Source organism: Haliotis rufescens, unplaced genomic scaffold (assembly GCF_023055435.1).
Source record: "Haliotis rufescens isolate VD_foot unplaced genomic scaffold, xgHalRufe1.0.p SCAF_35, whole genome shotgun sequence".
Taxonomy (NCBI): Eukaryota; Metazoa; Mollusca; class Gastropoda; order Lepetellida; family Haliotidae; genus Haliotis; species Haliotis rufescens.
In genome coordinates this window covers 4,180,789-4,197,364 of record NW_025964057.1, presented here as the reverse complement: position 1 = coordinate 4,197,364, position 16,576 = coordinate 4,180,789, and the positions used below count along the sequence as shown (strand labels likewise).

General features: G+C 43.8%; 1 protein-coding gene across 5 annotated transcripts in view; it reads left to right on the top strand.

Annotated features, from left to right (window-relative positions):
- Positions 1-16,576, top strand: part of LOC124125259 (solute carrier family 4 member 11-like) — a 75,593-nt gene that overhangs the window by 22,432 nt on the left and 36,585 nt on the right. For 2 of the 5 annotated variants that reach the window (XM_048381013.1, XM_048381016.1), the window contains one exon: positions 13,539-13,876. In XM_048381013.1, the coding sequence (XP_048236970.1) occupies positions 13,539-13,876 (338 nt within the window). Of the gene's footprint in view, positions 1-1,657; positions 1,802-7,140; positions 7,275-7,764; positions 8,037-13,538; positions 13,877-16,576 lie in introns of those variants that run through there. The other 3 variants (XM_048381017.1, XM_048381014.1, XM_048381015.1) reach the window with 3 other exon arrangements.

Here is a 16,576-nt window from a genome sequence, read left to right as displayed (position 1 = left end):
GAAAACACACCAATATATCACTATGTTTTAATAGTCAACAACACAATTATCAATTCCCAAGCAGAAAGGAAAGCCTGTTCTCAGTTCAGCTGAGCAGAGATATGCATTAAGCCTTTCAATTTCACTGAAGACACAAAGACACAAAACTAACAAGGTTTTGTGTAGATAACGTCATAGATTAATGGGTTACGGTGACCAGACATGTAGGGCGCCTCTGTTTGCTCTTCAGAGTTGCCTCTCTTAGACCAGATGATTGATCATTGACCAGAAACCAGTGATCCTGGGTTCAAATCCCAGTTAGCTCTGATATTGTATTTTGGTTGTCAGTAACATACTTGTACCTGGGTTGCACGAAGGGATAAATGTCTAAGACCTGCATCACTTTGGGCTTTCCTCCCACGTTGTGTTGACATGATATAACTGAAATACTGTTGAGAGCAGCGGTAGTCCCATGATGATCTCTACAGCCTGACAAGCTTGGGTCAGTCACTGTGAAGGAGGCACACAGACAAATACATCTTTTGTGAGATGGGGTGTCTGATCTTGACCGTTTGAGCGAGACTTTGGCCAGAAAAGTGTTTGTTTCAAGTTTGTTTTGTGTGTTTGTTTGTTGTTAAACTCCCAGTCAGCAATTTTCCAGCTATATGACGGCGGTTTGTAAATAATTGAGTGTGGACCAGACAATCCAGTGATTGACATCATGAACATCGATCCACGTAATTTGGATACAATGACATGCATCAACCAAGTCAGCGTTGTTTCAAGTAATAAGTGAGAGAGTGTGTTGGTAGGACATGGTGATGGGCAGTACTTTGTCAGCATGGTTGGAGATTAGAAGTAATTGTTTCACTGACCCATGGCTGCCCTGACCACTGACCAATGGCTGCCCTGACCACTGACCAATGGCTGCCCTGACCACTGACCAATGGCTGCCCTGACCACTGACCCAATGGCTGCCCTGACCACAGACCAATGGCTGCCCTGACCACTGACCAATGGCTGCCCTGACCACTGACCCAATGGCTGCCCTGACCACTGACCAATGGCTGCCCTGACCACTGACCCATGGCTGCCTGATCCCCACATTCCCATCATTGAGTAATAATTGATGAGAAGGAGAATTCCTGGTGTTCACACACTGAGCAGACGTCAGTCAGGGAGATCTGGGCTCACTGAACCCCGAACAGAACAAACAAGCAAAGAATTCTAGAATATTACGCCAGATTTATCATGATCCACTTGAAGTTGTTATTCCTTCTTTACCAGAATTGAAAATATAAGTTGTTCTCCTTCACTAGTTAATAAGATGTGACAGTTGTCTTGCATAATGCGGTTTGACCAGCGACTGAGCCACGTGTTTTAGGACGTCGATATTCAGCCAGATTTCTAAATGTTGGTGACAGTTCCCTAATTGAAACTGACAGTTTTCCAATTATATTTACTATATTTCAATCTCATTAAAATCAGATCAAAGATCTGAAGACATCCCGTTACGGGTCATGTCAAAACGACCTTTCATCCAACCAATCAGAGCGTCACTTACCAGACCATGAAAGTGACAGTCAGAATGTGATTTTATGATGATGCAACCACGAATGTGTTAACACAGAGCATTCCGAATGAGGGTGATGGGATTTATGACTGAATCCATACAATCCGTCGTATAGAATGTTCGTTTGTTCCATTTTCAAATTTTTAATCGGCTTGGACCAGTACTTCTTGTGACTACCAGTCCCTGTGGACAGACAAATAAAGTACCTTGTAAATCTTTGTTGTTGAACAAGACATCAGTGATATTCATGTAAGTATATTTTTCAAACGAAGTCAGCTTGTATGTTACCATCAGGATTTCCTCTTTTCTATTTTGAGGGGGGAATAACATTTTGCTTTGCTTTGGGGTTAAATATAGATTTGTAGCGACTCAGCCTCAAAATATTAAAAAACAAAACTTGTGACAGAACTTTGTGTGAATGACGTGTAGATCTAAGTACGTTACTCCACAGATGGCATCAGTGCATTGAACATGATGTTGAATGAATTAAAACAAGGTAATTTTCATACGATTTTTTATTTGTTGAAAGTTTGGACTGACAAAAAATTGGGGGGAACTGGTAATATTTAGAGTTGCCAAAAGTTTCAGTTTCAAAAGCCAGCGGGAAGACTGCATGTGACATTAATGTGGTGTTCTTTAACTTAGTTAAGTTTGAGTGGTATATTAAAACCTATCACAGTATTAATTGTCTGGATTACTGGGTTTCCAAAGAAACAAGGTTTCAGTGTGCGGCTCGTGTACACCTGTAACCACCCCCTTGCTGTAATGACCTCCCAGTCACAGTGGCACAACAAAGGAAGTACCAGGTGAACCTCCCTGGAAGGTTATGATTATATATATGAAGGGAATGACAGTAACGTGTGTCTGAATCAGTTGCTGATGGCTCAGTGTACATCTGGAGTGTCAGGTCAGGCTAACATGAGTAGGTCATACATTGTACCTTGATTGTCACTTCACACTCAATATATAGAACAACTACAAGCTAACAGACAATGTATAAATGTTCCCAAAATTTCAGTCAGACAACCAGACTGGCAACATTGCAAAGTTACCAGACACGATAAAATGTTAAAATGTACAGATTTGTCACTGTTTTGTTGAGGGAAACAATAAATGTTTGGAATCTCAGATATTTTGTACCCCTCTAAATACATAAAAGCTGCATACATAACAAGACTGAGGGTCAGATACAAGAATGATCCTTTGGTCCTCTTTTTTTCATGAAATCTGATTTTGTTTGTTGTTTAACACTGCACTCAGCAATATTCCAGCTATATGACGGCGGTCGGTAATGATCAAGTGTGGACCAGACAATCCAGTGATTGACATCATGAGCATCAATCCACTCAATTGGGATACGATGACATGGATCAACCAAGTCAGCGAGCCTGACCGTCTGATCCTGTTAGTCACCTCTTACGGCAAGCATGAGTTCTTGAAGACCTATTCTAACCCGGATCTTCACAGGTTTTTTTTATCATGGCTACACACACAAGACTTTCATCCTTTGTGTTTAACGTGATCAACACTGGGTCAGCATCCATATATGACCCACAACTGTATCACAATGTTGCTTTTGCAGTGTTAGAATTAACGGGGTCCCAGGATCTGTGAGGCTTGTTGTTGCAGTAATTGAATCTGGGGACCCCCTAAGTTTTTCATTTTGATGTTTTGGTCATCATTTGGTCATGACCCCACGGTTGTCATTCTGCACATACTGAACACTGCTGTTCACATACCCTGAAGCAGAACGCTGAATAGTACACTAGCAGGAGTTTCATGGAATACATCAGTGTGGCAGGTTCCCTACAACTCTCCCTTCATGGGACGTTTCTCCAAAGTGTCAATAAAGCACTAGTTTATGATACTTGAGGCTGATGTAGGAGTGATGTGGTGGTGGCCTCTGGTCAGATAATGGCTACCTTCATGGTCATAGGGAGTCTCAGCCATGGTACCAGCAGGTACAGGAGGAATTGCTTCTCAGTGTCAGGGTGGAGCGCATGTTGTTGTGCCGTGGTACTACCAGGTCTAGGAGGAACTGCTTGTCGAGGGGCTGGGTGGAGCACCCATTGTTGCACCATGCTTGGATGGTTTGTTGGTATATCACTTGGCTTGCTTAAAATCTATCATGTGACAACTTGTAATTGAAGGGTATCTTGATGGGATAGGGGTAAACAGGGGTCATTGGAGATGGCCAGGGTAAGTTAGAAATTGTAGAGTATAGAGATAGTCAGGGAGGGGTGTATGGGGGTAAGGGAGGCTGCTGGTGAGGTGGAAATGGTAGAGCATACAGATGGCCAGGGAGGTGTGTATCGGTGGTGGAAATGGTAGAGCATAGAGATGGCCAGGGAGGGGTGTATCGGTGGTGGAAATGGTAGAGCATACAGATGGCCAGGGAGGGGTGTATCGGTGGTGGAAATGGTAGAGCATACAGATGGCCAAGGAGGTGTGTATGGGGGTAAGGGAGATGGCTGGGGGTGAGGTGGAAATGGTAGAGCATACAGATGACCAGGGAGGTGTGTATGGGGGTAAGGGAGATGGCTGCTGGTGAGGTGGAAATGGTAGAGCATACAGATGACCAGGGAGGTGTGTATGGGGGTAAGGGAGATGGCTGCTGGTGAGGTGGAAATGGTAGAGCATACAGATGGCCAGGGAGGGGTGTATCGGTGGTGGAAATGGTAGAGCATACAGATGACCAGGGAGGTGTGTATGGGGGTAAGGGAGATGGCTGCTGGTGAGGTGGAAATGGTAGAGCATACAGATGGCCAGGGAGGGGTGTATCGGTGGTGGAAATGGTAGAGCATACAGATGACCAGGGAGGTGTGTATGGGGGTCAGGGAGATGGCTGCTGGTGAGGTGGAAATGGTAGAGCATACAGATGGCCAAGGAGGTGTGTATCGGAGGTGGAAAAGGTAGAGCATACAGATGGCCAGGGAGGTGTGAATGGGGGTAAGGGAGATGGCTGGGGGTGAGGTGGAAATGGTAGAGTGTACAGATAGCCGGGGAGGTGTGTATCGAGGTGGAAATGGTAGATCATACAGATGGCCAGGGAGGTGTGAATGGGGGTTAGGGAGATGGCTGGGGGTGAGGTGGAAATGGTAGAGCATACAGATGGCCAGGGAGGTGTGTATGGGGGTAAGGGAGATGGCTGCTGGTGAGGTGGAAATGGTAGAGCATACAGATGGCCAAGGAGGTGTGTATCGGAGGTGGAAAAGGTAGAGCATACAGATGGCCAGGGAGGTGTGTATGGGGGTAAGGGAGATGGCTGGGGGTGAGGTGGAAATGGTAGAGTGTACAGATAGCCGGGGAGGTGTGTATGGGGGTAAGGGAGATGGCTGCTGGTGAGGTGGAAATGGTAGAGCATACAGATAGCCAGGGAGGTGTGTATAGGGGTAAGGGAGATGGCTGCTGGTGAGGTGGAAATGGTAGAGCATACAGATAGCCAGGGAGGTGTGTATGGGGGTAAGGGAGATGGCTGGGGGTGAGGTGGAAATGGTAGAGCATACAGATGGCCAGGGAGGTGTGTATGGGGGTAAGGGAGATGGCTGGGGGTGAAGTGGAAATGGTAGAGTGTACAGATGGCCAGGGAGGTGTGTATAGGGGTAAGGGAGATGGCTGGGGCTGAAGTGGAAATGGTAGAGCATACAGATGGCCAGGGAGGTGTGTATGGGGGTAAGGGAGATGGCTGGGGGTGAAGTGGAAATGGTAGAGTGTACAGATGGCCAGGGAGGTGTGTATGGGGGTAAGGGAGATGGCTGGGGGTGAAGTGGAAATGGTAGAGTGTACAGATGGCCAGGGAGGTGTGTATGGGGGTAAGGGAGATGGCTGGGGCTGAAGTGGAAATGGTAGAGTGTACAGATGGCCAGGGAGGTGTGTATGGGGGCATATGGGAGATGCCTGGGGGTGAGGTGGAAATTGGTATAGTATAAGTAGACCAAGGGGTAAGGTGAGATAACAGTGGCAAGGTTAGAAACGGCTGAGATTCAGGGGCTGTCACTGGAAACACCCCTGGCTTTCACTGTTACACAAGCATCATCATCATACCAGGTGTTCCTGAGATGAAGGTCACTGAGCTTCAGGCTGCAACCTGAGGAGGCTGTCCAGTCATGCATACTGTGCTCCTGGGGAACAGTTCACTTGGTGGGATACACAATACAGCATCATTCTCAAACATACAATATACAAGTTCTGTTTTTTTGGCACAGATTTGTTTTTGTTTCACTGATAAAGAACCTGATTTTGGAAGAATCATCTCTTTTCCCTTTTCAATGATGTATTATAGGTGTATTACGATAGGGCACACTAGTGTCAAGCCCCTGTATATTACAGTCTCGTTAATCCAACATGGCAGGTTGCATATGCTCATGTCGGATTAATGAGTATGTCGGATGAATGAAATTAAGTAGTATCAACGCTCGTGATCGAAAATCGTATAACTACACGATAGATAACGAACTCTTTGTAATAGAAAAAAGAAAAAGGAAATATTCATTTTGTTATGTTAAATTGTTAGGGGAATCTGTTTTCTAAGCATGCAACCTATAAAGTTTAACACAGAACTACTGTTACGGGCTGTATGACTGATTCAAAATACTTTTAAAAGCATAGACTGGAATGAAAGTTTGAAACGTGTGTCGCAAAGCTCAAGAACACTGCTTTCTTAGTGGCTAATGTCCACTTCCTGGTAGTCATTTTATTGGTTGGTCAAAGTTTGTGAAAGGTCATTCTGACGTGACCTGTAATGGAATGTCTTCAGTGGTAGTGAGAACTTGTATCTGATGTTTGTTTGTTGTTTAACGCTGCACTCAGCAACATTCCAGCAATATGATGGCGGTCTGTAAATAATCAAATCTGGACCAGACAATCCAGTGATTGACATCATTAGCATCGTTTCAGGCAATTGGGATGTGATAACATGGATCAACCCATGCTTGCCATAAAAGGCGACAATGCTTGTCCTAAGTGGCGACTAACAGGATCAGGAGGTCAGGCTCGCTGCCCAATTGCGTGGAACGATGCTCATGATATCAATCACTGGATTGTCTGGTCCAGACTCGATATTTACAGACCGCCAAGTGAGTGAGTATGTTTTTATGCCACTTTTAACAATATACCAGCAATATCACAGCGGGGGACACCCGAGTGAGTGAGTATGGTTTTACACCGTTTTTAGCAATTTTCCAGCAATATCATGGCGGGGGAAACCAGAAATGGGCTTCACAAATTGTACCCATGTCAGGAATCAAACCCGGGTCTTCAGCATGACGAGCGAACGCTTTAAACACCAGGCTAACCTACCGCCCTGGGGTCACCTGAAATGGCCTTCACACATTGTACCCATGTGCGGAATCGAACTGGGGTCTTCAGCTTGACGAGCGAACACTTTAACCACTAGGCTACCCCACCACTCTGTACTGTTGTGAGATCAATTGGTGTATGCAGAAGGGGTTATTCCTGGCTCAGAATTAGCTGCAACAACAATCGTGTGAAGTCATCATGAAGGGTTAAGACTTGAGTGTTGACTTCCTTCCTGTCAGCGGAGAGATCCGATATAGACTGCAGCAGACATCACTCCAAGTTGTGACACTGGTCTAATGCGTGAATATAGTCAGGTAGAAGGTTCAATAAAAGTAGTTCTATAAGGTGATAAGAAACCCTCAACACTTCTAATGTCAGAGCTGAAAAGGGGATGCACAAAGGCTGCTGATGGAGCTGAAAAGGGGTGAGAATAGAATTGGGGTGATTGTTTTATTTATTTTCACTATCATTAATATTTCTATGCCAACTAGCATTCATCTTCTTAATGATCTGGCAGTGTGCATGAGGGTCTGCCAGTAAACATCTCTCTCAGTGTTTCTGTGAGAGGCATTTAGAAGTTGGAGTACTAAGTAAGGATACGATATATGGATGAACAACTTCTTTATTACAATTAGGATTAACTTGCTTGATAAAAGTGTTAGAACCTATACCGAAACGTCGCTCCTAATTGTAATTAAGAACTTGTTCATCCATATATCTTATCCTTACTTTCTCAATGTTGTCTTTGATGCAGAGATTAAATTCGATCATGTCTGAACAAAGTCAGATATATATTTGAATGACTCATGTTACCTCGGAACATCAGTGACGTGATGTTGTTCTCTGAAAGGGACAGAACCTATGATTGTGTGTCATAGTCTCCTGGGCGGCCCTTTGAATACACAGGCACACTGGAATGCAATTCGCATCGCATCAGTAGCCACAACCTCTCACTGGAGAGCCACCCGCTGGTCGACATAACACTACAGGATTGTGATGTAACAAAGAAAATATATGTGAAGATTATGTGAAGTTCATATTTTGTGTAAACCTGGTCTGAAAGTTTGTGACAGCTCTACCGTGAAGAAGAGAGGGATTTCTACATTGGTGACAGTATGTCACAGTAATGTTCTGTGGGTCGACTAGAGCAGCAGTGATAGACAACTTTCAATAGGATGTCTATAGGGTGAGCTAATACATGTACCGTAGGTCGACTACTGCAGCAATGGTAGACTGTTTTAGACCACTAGTCCTTATAATGATATCATACAGCAAAATCCTTAATAATGGCGAAATTCTACTAGTCCTTATGACACCTTAACTATTAAGCAGTTTAGCAAGGACTATAGACTAGTGCCAATTTCTAACACTGATGTCTATAGTGTGAGTTACTTCACTTACTCAAGGCTGACCGGAGATCAAGGCTTATGGATGTAAGAGGTGCAGATATCACAACAGGGGAGTGAAAGACAGCTATAATGTGACAAAAGTGGGCTGTTAGGTTTGATTCCCCTCATAATTCAGTATCCATGCAGGAAGTGTTGCACCTTGGGAAAAAGGTTTTCTCAGTTAGTCACAAAGGTTTGGGATAGATGAATGCTTTCTCGCTCCTGACATTAACTTCACATTTTAATGGGAAGCTTGTTTGATATCCCGTAATAATGTAGTGTACAGTGTAAGTTTCATCATCATGTCTCAGATAATACAAAGCTGTTTCATATGCCTTTTCCTGAGCATTATGATTTACTTATAAGATAATCAATCATCTGTGCTTCAAGAGTATATTACCAGGTTACCTGCAGATTTAACAGCATCAGTTGAATCTATCTGTAATGTTACCGACATCAATTATATCTAACAAGGTAACCTAGTTCTGTATTGAAAACACAGCATGTTTTTCTCCATTATACTATCCCAAATAAAACATGAATTCTTTGTTGTTAGCGATAACTGATAATTGATGAAGCGGAATGAGTCCCCTATTTTGAGTGGGTGATGCTCAAACATCATTACTAGTACTCCCCTAAACAAAGGTTTGCAGGATGCAGAAACATTTGTCACGTTTTGTTTCTGGAGCATCACTAAAAAATACATTCAGTATTTCTTCATGAAACTTTGTAAATTGTATACACATGAGCCATACACTGAACAGGTGCCTTTGGCTATTTCAGGAATATTTTCATACAATCTTTGATGATGATTTGGAGATTTTACATTATGCATAATCGCACACATTGTTACAATCTTTAGTATTACTGTATTCGACGTAATAAACGCCTAGGGCGCTCTCAAAATTAGAAATAGGGGGCTCTTATTAGAATATAAGTTTGGTGAGAAAAAAAACAGTTGAAAGATTGTACATTTCGTGGTTTATATTATATATTATCCAGAATTTAATTGTCCATAATTGAGGGTTCATATAACACACGTGTGCGATTTATACACGAATAAATAAGTCTTGTGTACATTGATCAATCGGAAGGGGTGCTAATTGGGATTGTTCACTAGCTAAAATATTTATCAAATATCGCCGTGGGCGCTTATTACGTCGATTACGGTAACATCTTTTTGTATAATGAGGTAGATGACATTATGTTTTGTGATTGTATGCACATATTTAAAAGGGTGTGGATATCAATTACTATCTTTTTTGAAACTTGACTCACATGTATGACAGGCATGGAGAGTATTGCACAGCTGTCGTGTTGACAAACATCCAGGGGGAATGAAAATTGGGTTTTACTGTCATCAAGGTTCATATGGACAACCTTTGTCACCATGAAATGTCCAAAAATCTTAATTGCCAATACTTATATTGGATAATCCCAATTGGTGATCCCCATTGTATTGTACATTGGCTGTCAGCCATCCCGGACGAGATGTGCAACTATGTCACTCATTATTTACTGTTATTTGTGTTTATGACTTATCCGTGTCAGATGACCTTTGATATAAAAGCCTTGGTCTTGCAACGAATATACTGTGTGCGACATACGCATCATGTTGGAAAGCACACATACAATCTTCAAATATCATCATCATCATCATCATCATCATCATGACTAACTAGCTGTTGCTTGGTTGATGAATGTCATCGTAGCCCAATTGATGGATGCTCATGATATCAATCACTGGATCCGATTGTCTGGTCCAGACTTGATTATTTACAGATCACCGTCATACAGCTAGAATATTGCTGAGAGCAGCATTAAACAAACAGACAAACAAACAATTAACCGTTGACTAATTGGTTGATCACCATCAGCTTGGGCTGTTATCACCTGGTGGTGCCTGGGTACCTCCTACTACCTTATTGTTGTCTTCCATCAGTCTTGTGTCAGTAAGGGGTTATCTGATATGTCAGACAGCACACAGGGCCTGTAGACTTCACTTAACTGCACAATGACCGAGGCCCATTATTTTTAAGGAATGGAGAGTTACGAGGATATTCCCTTACTTAAAACACATCTCTAATCTTAAACTTTGACTAAACATTCTAAAGAGCCATGAAACATGCATTGTGAAGATCAGTTGGCGACGGAGAACGTGCAGCAGCAGAGAGCACTATCAACTCTCAAAAAAAATGGAGCATTCAAACAATAGAATGTCATCACAGATGTGTTTTAAATACACATCTGCAGTGATAATACTTGAACTACAGCCAACCTACATCCTGGTCATGCCTGGCTATTGTTGTCAAACTTTAGCTTCCTTTCATCAGACTCAGGCCTACATACACACACACATATATATATATATATATGTAAATCAGTACATTCAAACTGAACAAAAATAATTAACAGTCAGATATATATATATATATATATATATATATATATATATATATATATATATATACAGTCAGATTTCCGATACAAATTATTCGAAAACTCCGTAGAAATGTGCCTGATTTCTGATTATGTGGCCCCAAATATCTCAAAGGTGAACAATAACATTCCCTATCTCTAGCGTAAAACACTGAGTAGATCACGGTTGTCTTTTCTTATTCCGGTGGTGACCTTACCCTTCGTTCGAAGCTGTCACTGACATGCAAGCAGACTTGAGCGTGTTGATTTTCACGTCTTCAGTAAAAGGTGGTACAGTAAACATGAATGTCTTTGGCGAACACTCTGATTTCCCTCTTCCAAAATGGTACGGACATGATATAAATTCAGCTGATAGATCACGGAAACCGCACCATTTTGAATGCACAGACGGGACCCCGGCAGTGCGAGTGACCAACTGTTGGTCCGATATTCAAAGCGCGACGCTAATGTGACTTTTCAGATGTTCTTATAGGTGTCCTGCATACTAACAACATGCGCTTGAATTCTCATAAGTTGAAGAAATTCTTCCAAAAGGATCTTGAACATTGGTGCTGTTATGTTTGAAAACACAACTGCAGGCGCATGTTGTTAATACGTATGCATAGGAATGTAAGCAATGCCCATATTTGGGCATATATCAATATTCATGTGCAACCAGATTTTGCAACCGGTTTCAGTTTGGTCTGTCAATGAACAAAAGTTGTTATGTATTTACACTTACATACATATTTAACGTGGGTAATAAATAAAATACCACACTCATTCTCGTTAGATACCATTTTTATGAAACGAGTGAACTTTCTATGTTATCTGACCTCGCTTTCGCTCGGTCAGATACCATAGAAAGTCCACTCGTTTCGTAAAACTCGCGAGGTCAGATACCATAAAAAGTCCACTCGTTTGTAAAAATGGTATCTAACGAGAATGAGTGTAGTATTCTCTATATATATAAATATCTCTGACTGTTAATTATTTTTGTTCAGTTTGAATGTACTGATTTACATAATAAGATGTAATTAGATGCTATATTATTCCAGTGTCCACTTCTGTGTTCTGTATCATGTAGTGACATCCCATACGATATGTTAAAGAGAAAGTTTGTGGATTAGAAAGTGATACACTTTTCAGTGCTGGTAACTTGAGAGTGTATTATTAGAGAGTAATTATGGTAATTAGGATGTAGATGTGAAACAGGACTTGTTATCTTGGTGGATTGATTCATATGACAGTACGTGGCCTTGGCAGGCTCCAATTCACAATGAGATTCCTCAAGTAAGTAGACATTGTTAGACACTTAGGAAGTCTTGAGTTGCTTTGACAAATATTTACATATTTTATTTGTGGATATGTAATGATCAAAACAGGGATTGGTTCGCTTAAATGAAATTTCATGAAGTAATAAAATTTAACTTTGACCTTCATAAAATTACAGATGTTTTGGGGATGGTGACATCGTCAGTGTGAGCTTATGGGTCATGTCTGTCCGTCTGTCTGTTTTTTTATCATTTTAGGAGGGACGCTCTTCATAACATCCTCGTTCACAATTTCGGAAATGTTGTCACAGCACTTGTGAGAAATAGTATAGTGAATGTCCAGTTTTGTCCACTACATGCTCACTGTTCATGTCCAAGTGTATCCCCTCCTACATTCTCCTTTTTTCCCTTCCACCCTCCCCCTCTCCTTTCCTTTCCTCCCCCTTTTCTGTCCCCCTCTCCTCTTTCCCCTCATCTCTTCTCTTCCTCTGCTCCCCTTCCTTCCCCTACTCCCCCTCCCCATTCTCCCCCATTCCCCTCTTCCCCCATTCCCCTCCTCCTCATCTTCCTCTGCTCCCCTTCCTTCTCTTCCCCCCATTCTTCCCCTTTCTCCTCCTCCCTCCTCTTCCTCTACCCTCCTTCCATCCCCCTTCTCCCCCCTTCTCCCCCAGTCTGGCCCAGTCATCTAAGGTGCCGTGATTCGCTGTGCAGTCGCATCCCTTGGTCATGCCAGAAACCTATGATTGTGGGTTCGAATCCCAGTTCACCCCAATTATGTTTCTAGGTTTGTCAACACCATACCTGTGCTCGTGGGTTTCACCGAAGTGGTAAACGTCTGAGACCTGCATCACTTCGGGCTTTCCTCCCACATTAAGCTGACACACCATGATATGACTGAAATACTGTTGAACAAGGCATTAAACCCAACTCACTCACTCTCCGCTCCCCCCCCCCCCCCCCCCCCCCCCCCCCACTCTTCTCCTTTCCCTTCTCTCCAGTGTTGTATGATGACAAGTTACATGAAACACTGTATATCGACAGATTTCTATCTTTGTATCATTACATGGCCCATGTATATCAATTAATCAGTGTATTATGACATGGCCCATGTATATCAATTAATCAGTGTATTATGACATGGCCCATGTATATCAATTAATCAGTGTATTATGACAAGGCCCATGTATATCAATTAATCAGTGTATTATGACACGGCCCATGTATATCAATTAATCAGTGTATTATGACAAGGCCCATGTATATCAATTAATCAGTGTATTATGACAAGGCCCATGTATATCAATTAATCAGTGTATTATGACAAGGCCCATGTATATCAATTAATCAGTGTATTATGACAAGGCCCATGTATATCGATATTGTTGACAGCTTTAATGTGTATATAACAACTTACATCATTTCTCCTTTTTCTTTAAGGACCACAGGTTAGGAAAGTGGTTCCTAATTTTTCTTTTCATGCAGATTCAGGTTTTTTCATCTCTATGTGTCATGTCTCTCTCCATTCTCTATATGACTACACTCCTTCACTCCTTCACTCCTTCACTCACCCACTCACTCACTCCTTCACTCACTCACTCACTGTTTCAGACGAGCCGGCAACATGGATGTCACCTCTGACAGCGTCGACAGTGGGATGGTGCGGCTACAGTCTGCCAGCTTCCATAACTCAGACAACACTGGTCAGTTTGTGAATCCCTCATTTGTAGTGGAGGTCAGTAATGGTCCCCCTCCTCCGTACAACGGCACCCCCGTCGCAGACCAGACTAATTGCAATGTACAGAGTCTGCCAACCCCAGAAGCCAGCACCAGGATCCGGATGAGGATGTCCTCCGGGGGGTCGTCTAACAGCAATGTCAACAAGAAAACGTCCATCGCAAGTCAGCCCAGCTCAGTTAGTGAAGGCAACTTCGAAGACTCCTTCACAGGTAAGAGCAAGCACAGTTCTTTAATCTGACAAGCCAGGTATTGATGGACAGGAAAGACCAGTGTGTGGATGCCTTGTAGCTATACAACAAAAATAACAACTTTTTGTCCAAAATGCCTTAAAACAGAGTTTAAAGACACACCTAAACAACGTAAGAAATATCCTTTTACATATAACCTTATGCGACAATAAATTATACGGGAAATCGAACACATAAATTGAATGTGCTGTGTAACAGCACAATGGTAAAACCAGCTCCCAAGTTTGAATGATGATGATTTCATGTATCACTAAGCTGAAGTCTGAACTTGGGCACTGGTAAGAGTTGTGTCCCCTAGACCTGCCAGGAATCTGTGACCTGGGGTTCCCACCCTTGTTCTGATTATAATCCTCGGTTTGTAGTTTGTTTGTAGTTTAACACTCCATTCAACAATATTCCACTTGTTGACCGTCATCCTGGCGCACTCGGCAACATTTCGCCTCTATCTTCTCCAAGACAGCAACCCTTGGTTTAAGTGTTTATGTGATAGTACAACCACCTGTTATCCTTAAACACTGAATTCAGCTGAATCACTGGTATTTGCACAGATGTCCATGCAAGGCCTCAAGCACGGGCTCTGTTTCTGGTCTGTCGACCTGGAGTGTTTGACAAATACCATGGTCCACAAACTCTTGTCAACATCAGTGTGTAGGATCAATAATTCATATGTCAACAATGTCAGACAGATCAGTAGAATGTATAAAATGTCATTTATGTTATTTTGTTTGCTTTTCACAGCATGAAAAGGAGAAAGTTGTGACATATGTTTGTGTGAAGTCTGTTGTACTTGTCCAGCAAACTGTCTGTGGTATTTCTGTAGCACTGGTCCTTGTGGCTACCTGAACAGGTGACACTGGTCCTCCTGGCTACCTGAACAGGTGACACTGGTCCTCCTGGCTACCTGAACTAGTGACACTGGTCCTCCTGGCTACCTGAACTAGTGACACTGGTCCTCCTGGCTACCTGAACTAGTGACACTGGTCCCCCTGGCTACCTGAACAGGTGACACTGGTCTTGGTGGCTACCTGAACAGGTGACACTGGTCCTTGTGGCTACCTGAACTAGTGACAGTGGTCCTGGTGGCTACCTGAACAGGTGACACTGGTCCTGGTGGCTACCTGAACTAGTGACACTGGTCCTCCTGGCTACCTGAACTAGTGACAGTGGTCCTGGTGGCTACCTGAACAAGTGACACTGGTCTTGGTGGCTACCTGAACAGGTGACACTGGTCCTCCTGGTTACTTGAACACGTGACACTGGTCTTCGTGGCTACCTGAACAGGTGACACTGGTCTTGGTGGCTACCTGAACAGGTGACACTGGTCCTCCTGGTTACTTGAACAGGTGACACTGGTCCTTGTGGCTACCTGAACAGGTGACACTTGTCCTCCTGGCTACCTGAACAGAGGACACTGGTCCTCTTGGCCTCCTGAACAGGTGACACTGGTCCTTGTGGCTACCTGAACAGGTGACACTGGTCCTTGTGGCTACCTGAACAGGTGACACTTGTCCTCCTGGCTACCTGAACAGATGACACTGGTCCTCGTGGCCTCCTGAACAGGTGACACTGGTCCTTGTGGCTACCTGAACAGGTGACACTGGTCCTCGTGGCTACCTGAACAGGTGACACTGCTCCTTGTGGCTACCTGAACAGGTGACACTGGTCCTCCTGGCTACCTGAACAGATGACACTGGTCCTCCTGGCCACCTGAACACATGACACTGCTCCTTGTGGCTACCTGAACAGGTGACACTGCTCCTTGTGGCTACCTGAACAGGTGACACTTCTCTTCCTGGCTACCTGAACAGGTGACACTGCTCCTTGTGGCTTCCTGAACAGGTGACACTGTTCCTTGTGGCTTCCTGAACAGGTGACACTGGTCCTCGTGGCTACCTGAACAGGTGACACTGGTCCTCCTGGCTACCTGAACAGGTGACACTGGTCCTCCTGGCTACCTGAACAGGTGACACTGGTTCTCCTGGCTACTTGAACAGGTGACACTGGTCCTCGTGGCTACCTGAACAGGTGACACTGGTCCTCCTGGCTTCCTGAACAGATGACACTGGTCCTCGACGCTACCTGAACAGATGACACTGCTCCTCGTGGCTACCTGAACAGGTGACACTGGTCCTTGTGGCTTCCTGAACAGATGACACTGGTCCTCCTGGCTACCTGAACAGATGACACTGCTCCTCGTGGCTACCTGAACAGGTGACACTGCTCCTGGCTACCTGAACAGATGACACTGGTCATGGTGGCTACCTGAACAGGTGACACTGGTCCTCGTGGTTACCTGAACAGGTGACACTGGTCCTCCTGGCTACTTGTACAGATGACACTGGTCCTCCTGGCTACCTGAACAGATGACACTTCTCCTGGCTACCTGAACAGATGACACTGCTCCTCGTGGCTTCCTGAACAGGTGACACTGCTCCTTGTGGCTTCCTGAACAGATGACACTGGTCCTCCTGGCTACCTGAACAGGTGACACTGGTCCTCGTGGCTACCTGAACAGGTGACACTGAAAGTATTTAGAAAGTTTAGTAAGTTGACGTGGTCTGACTGTCCATTGGATTAATCAGGGTTATATTGAGAAAGTTGAGGTGGTCTGACTTTCAAGTGGATTAATCAGGGTCATATTGAGAAAGTTGAGGTGGTCTG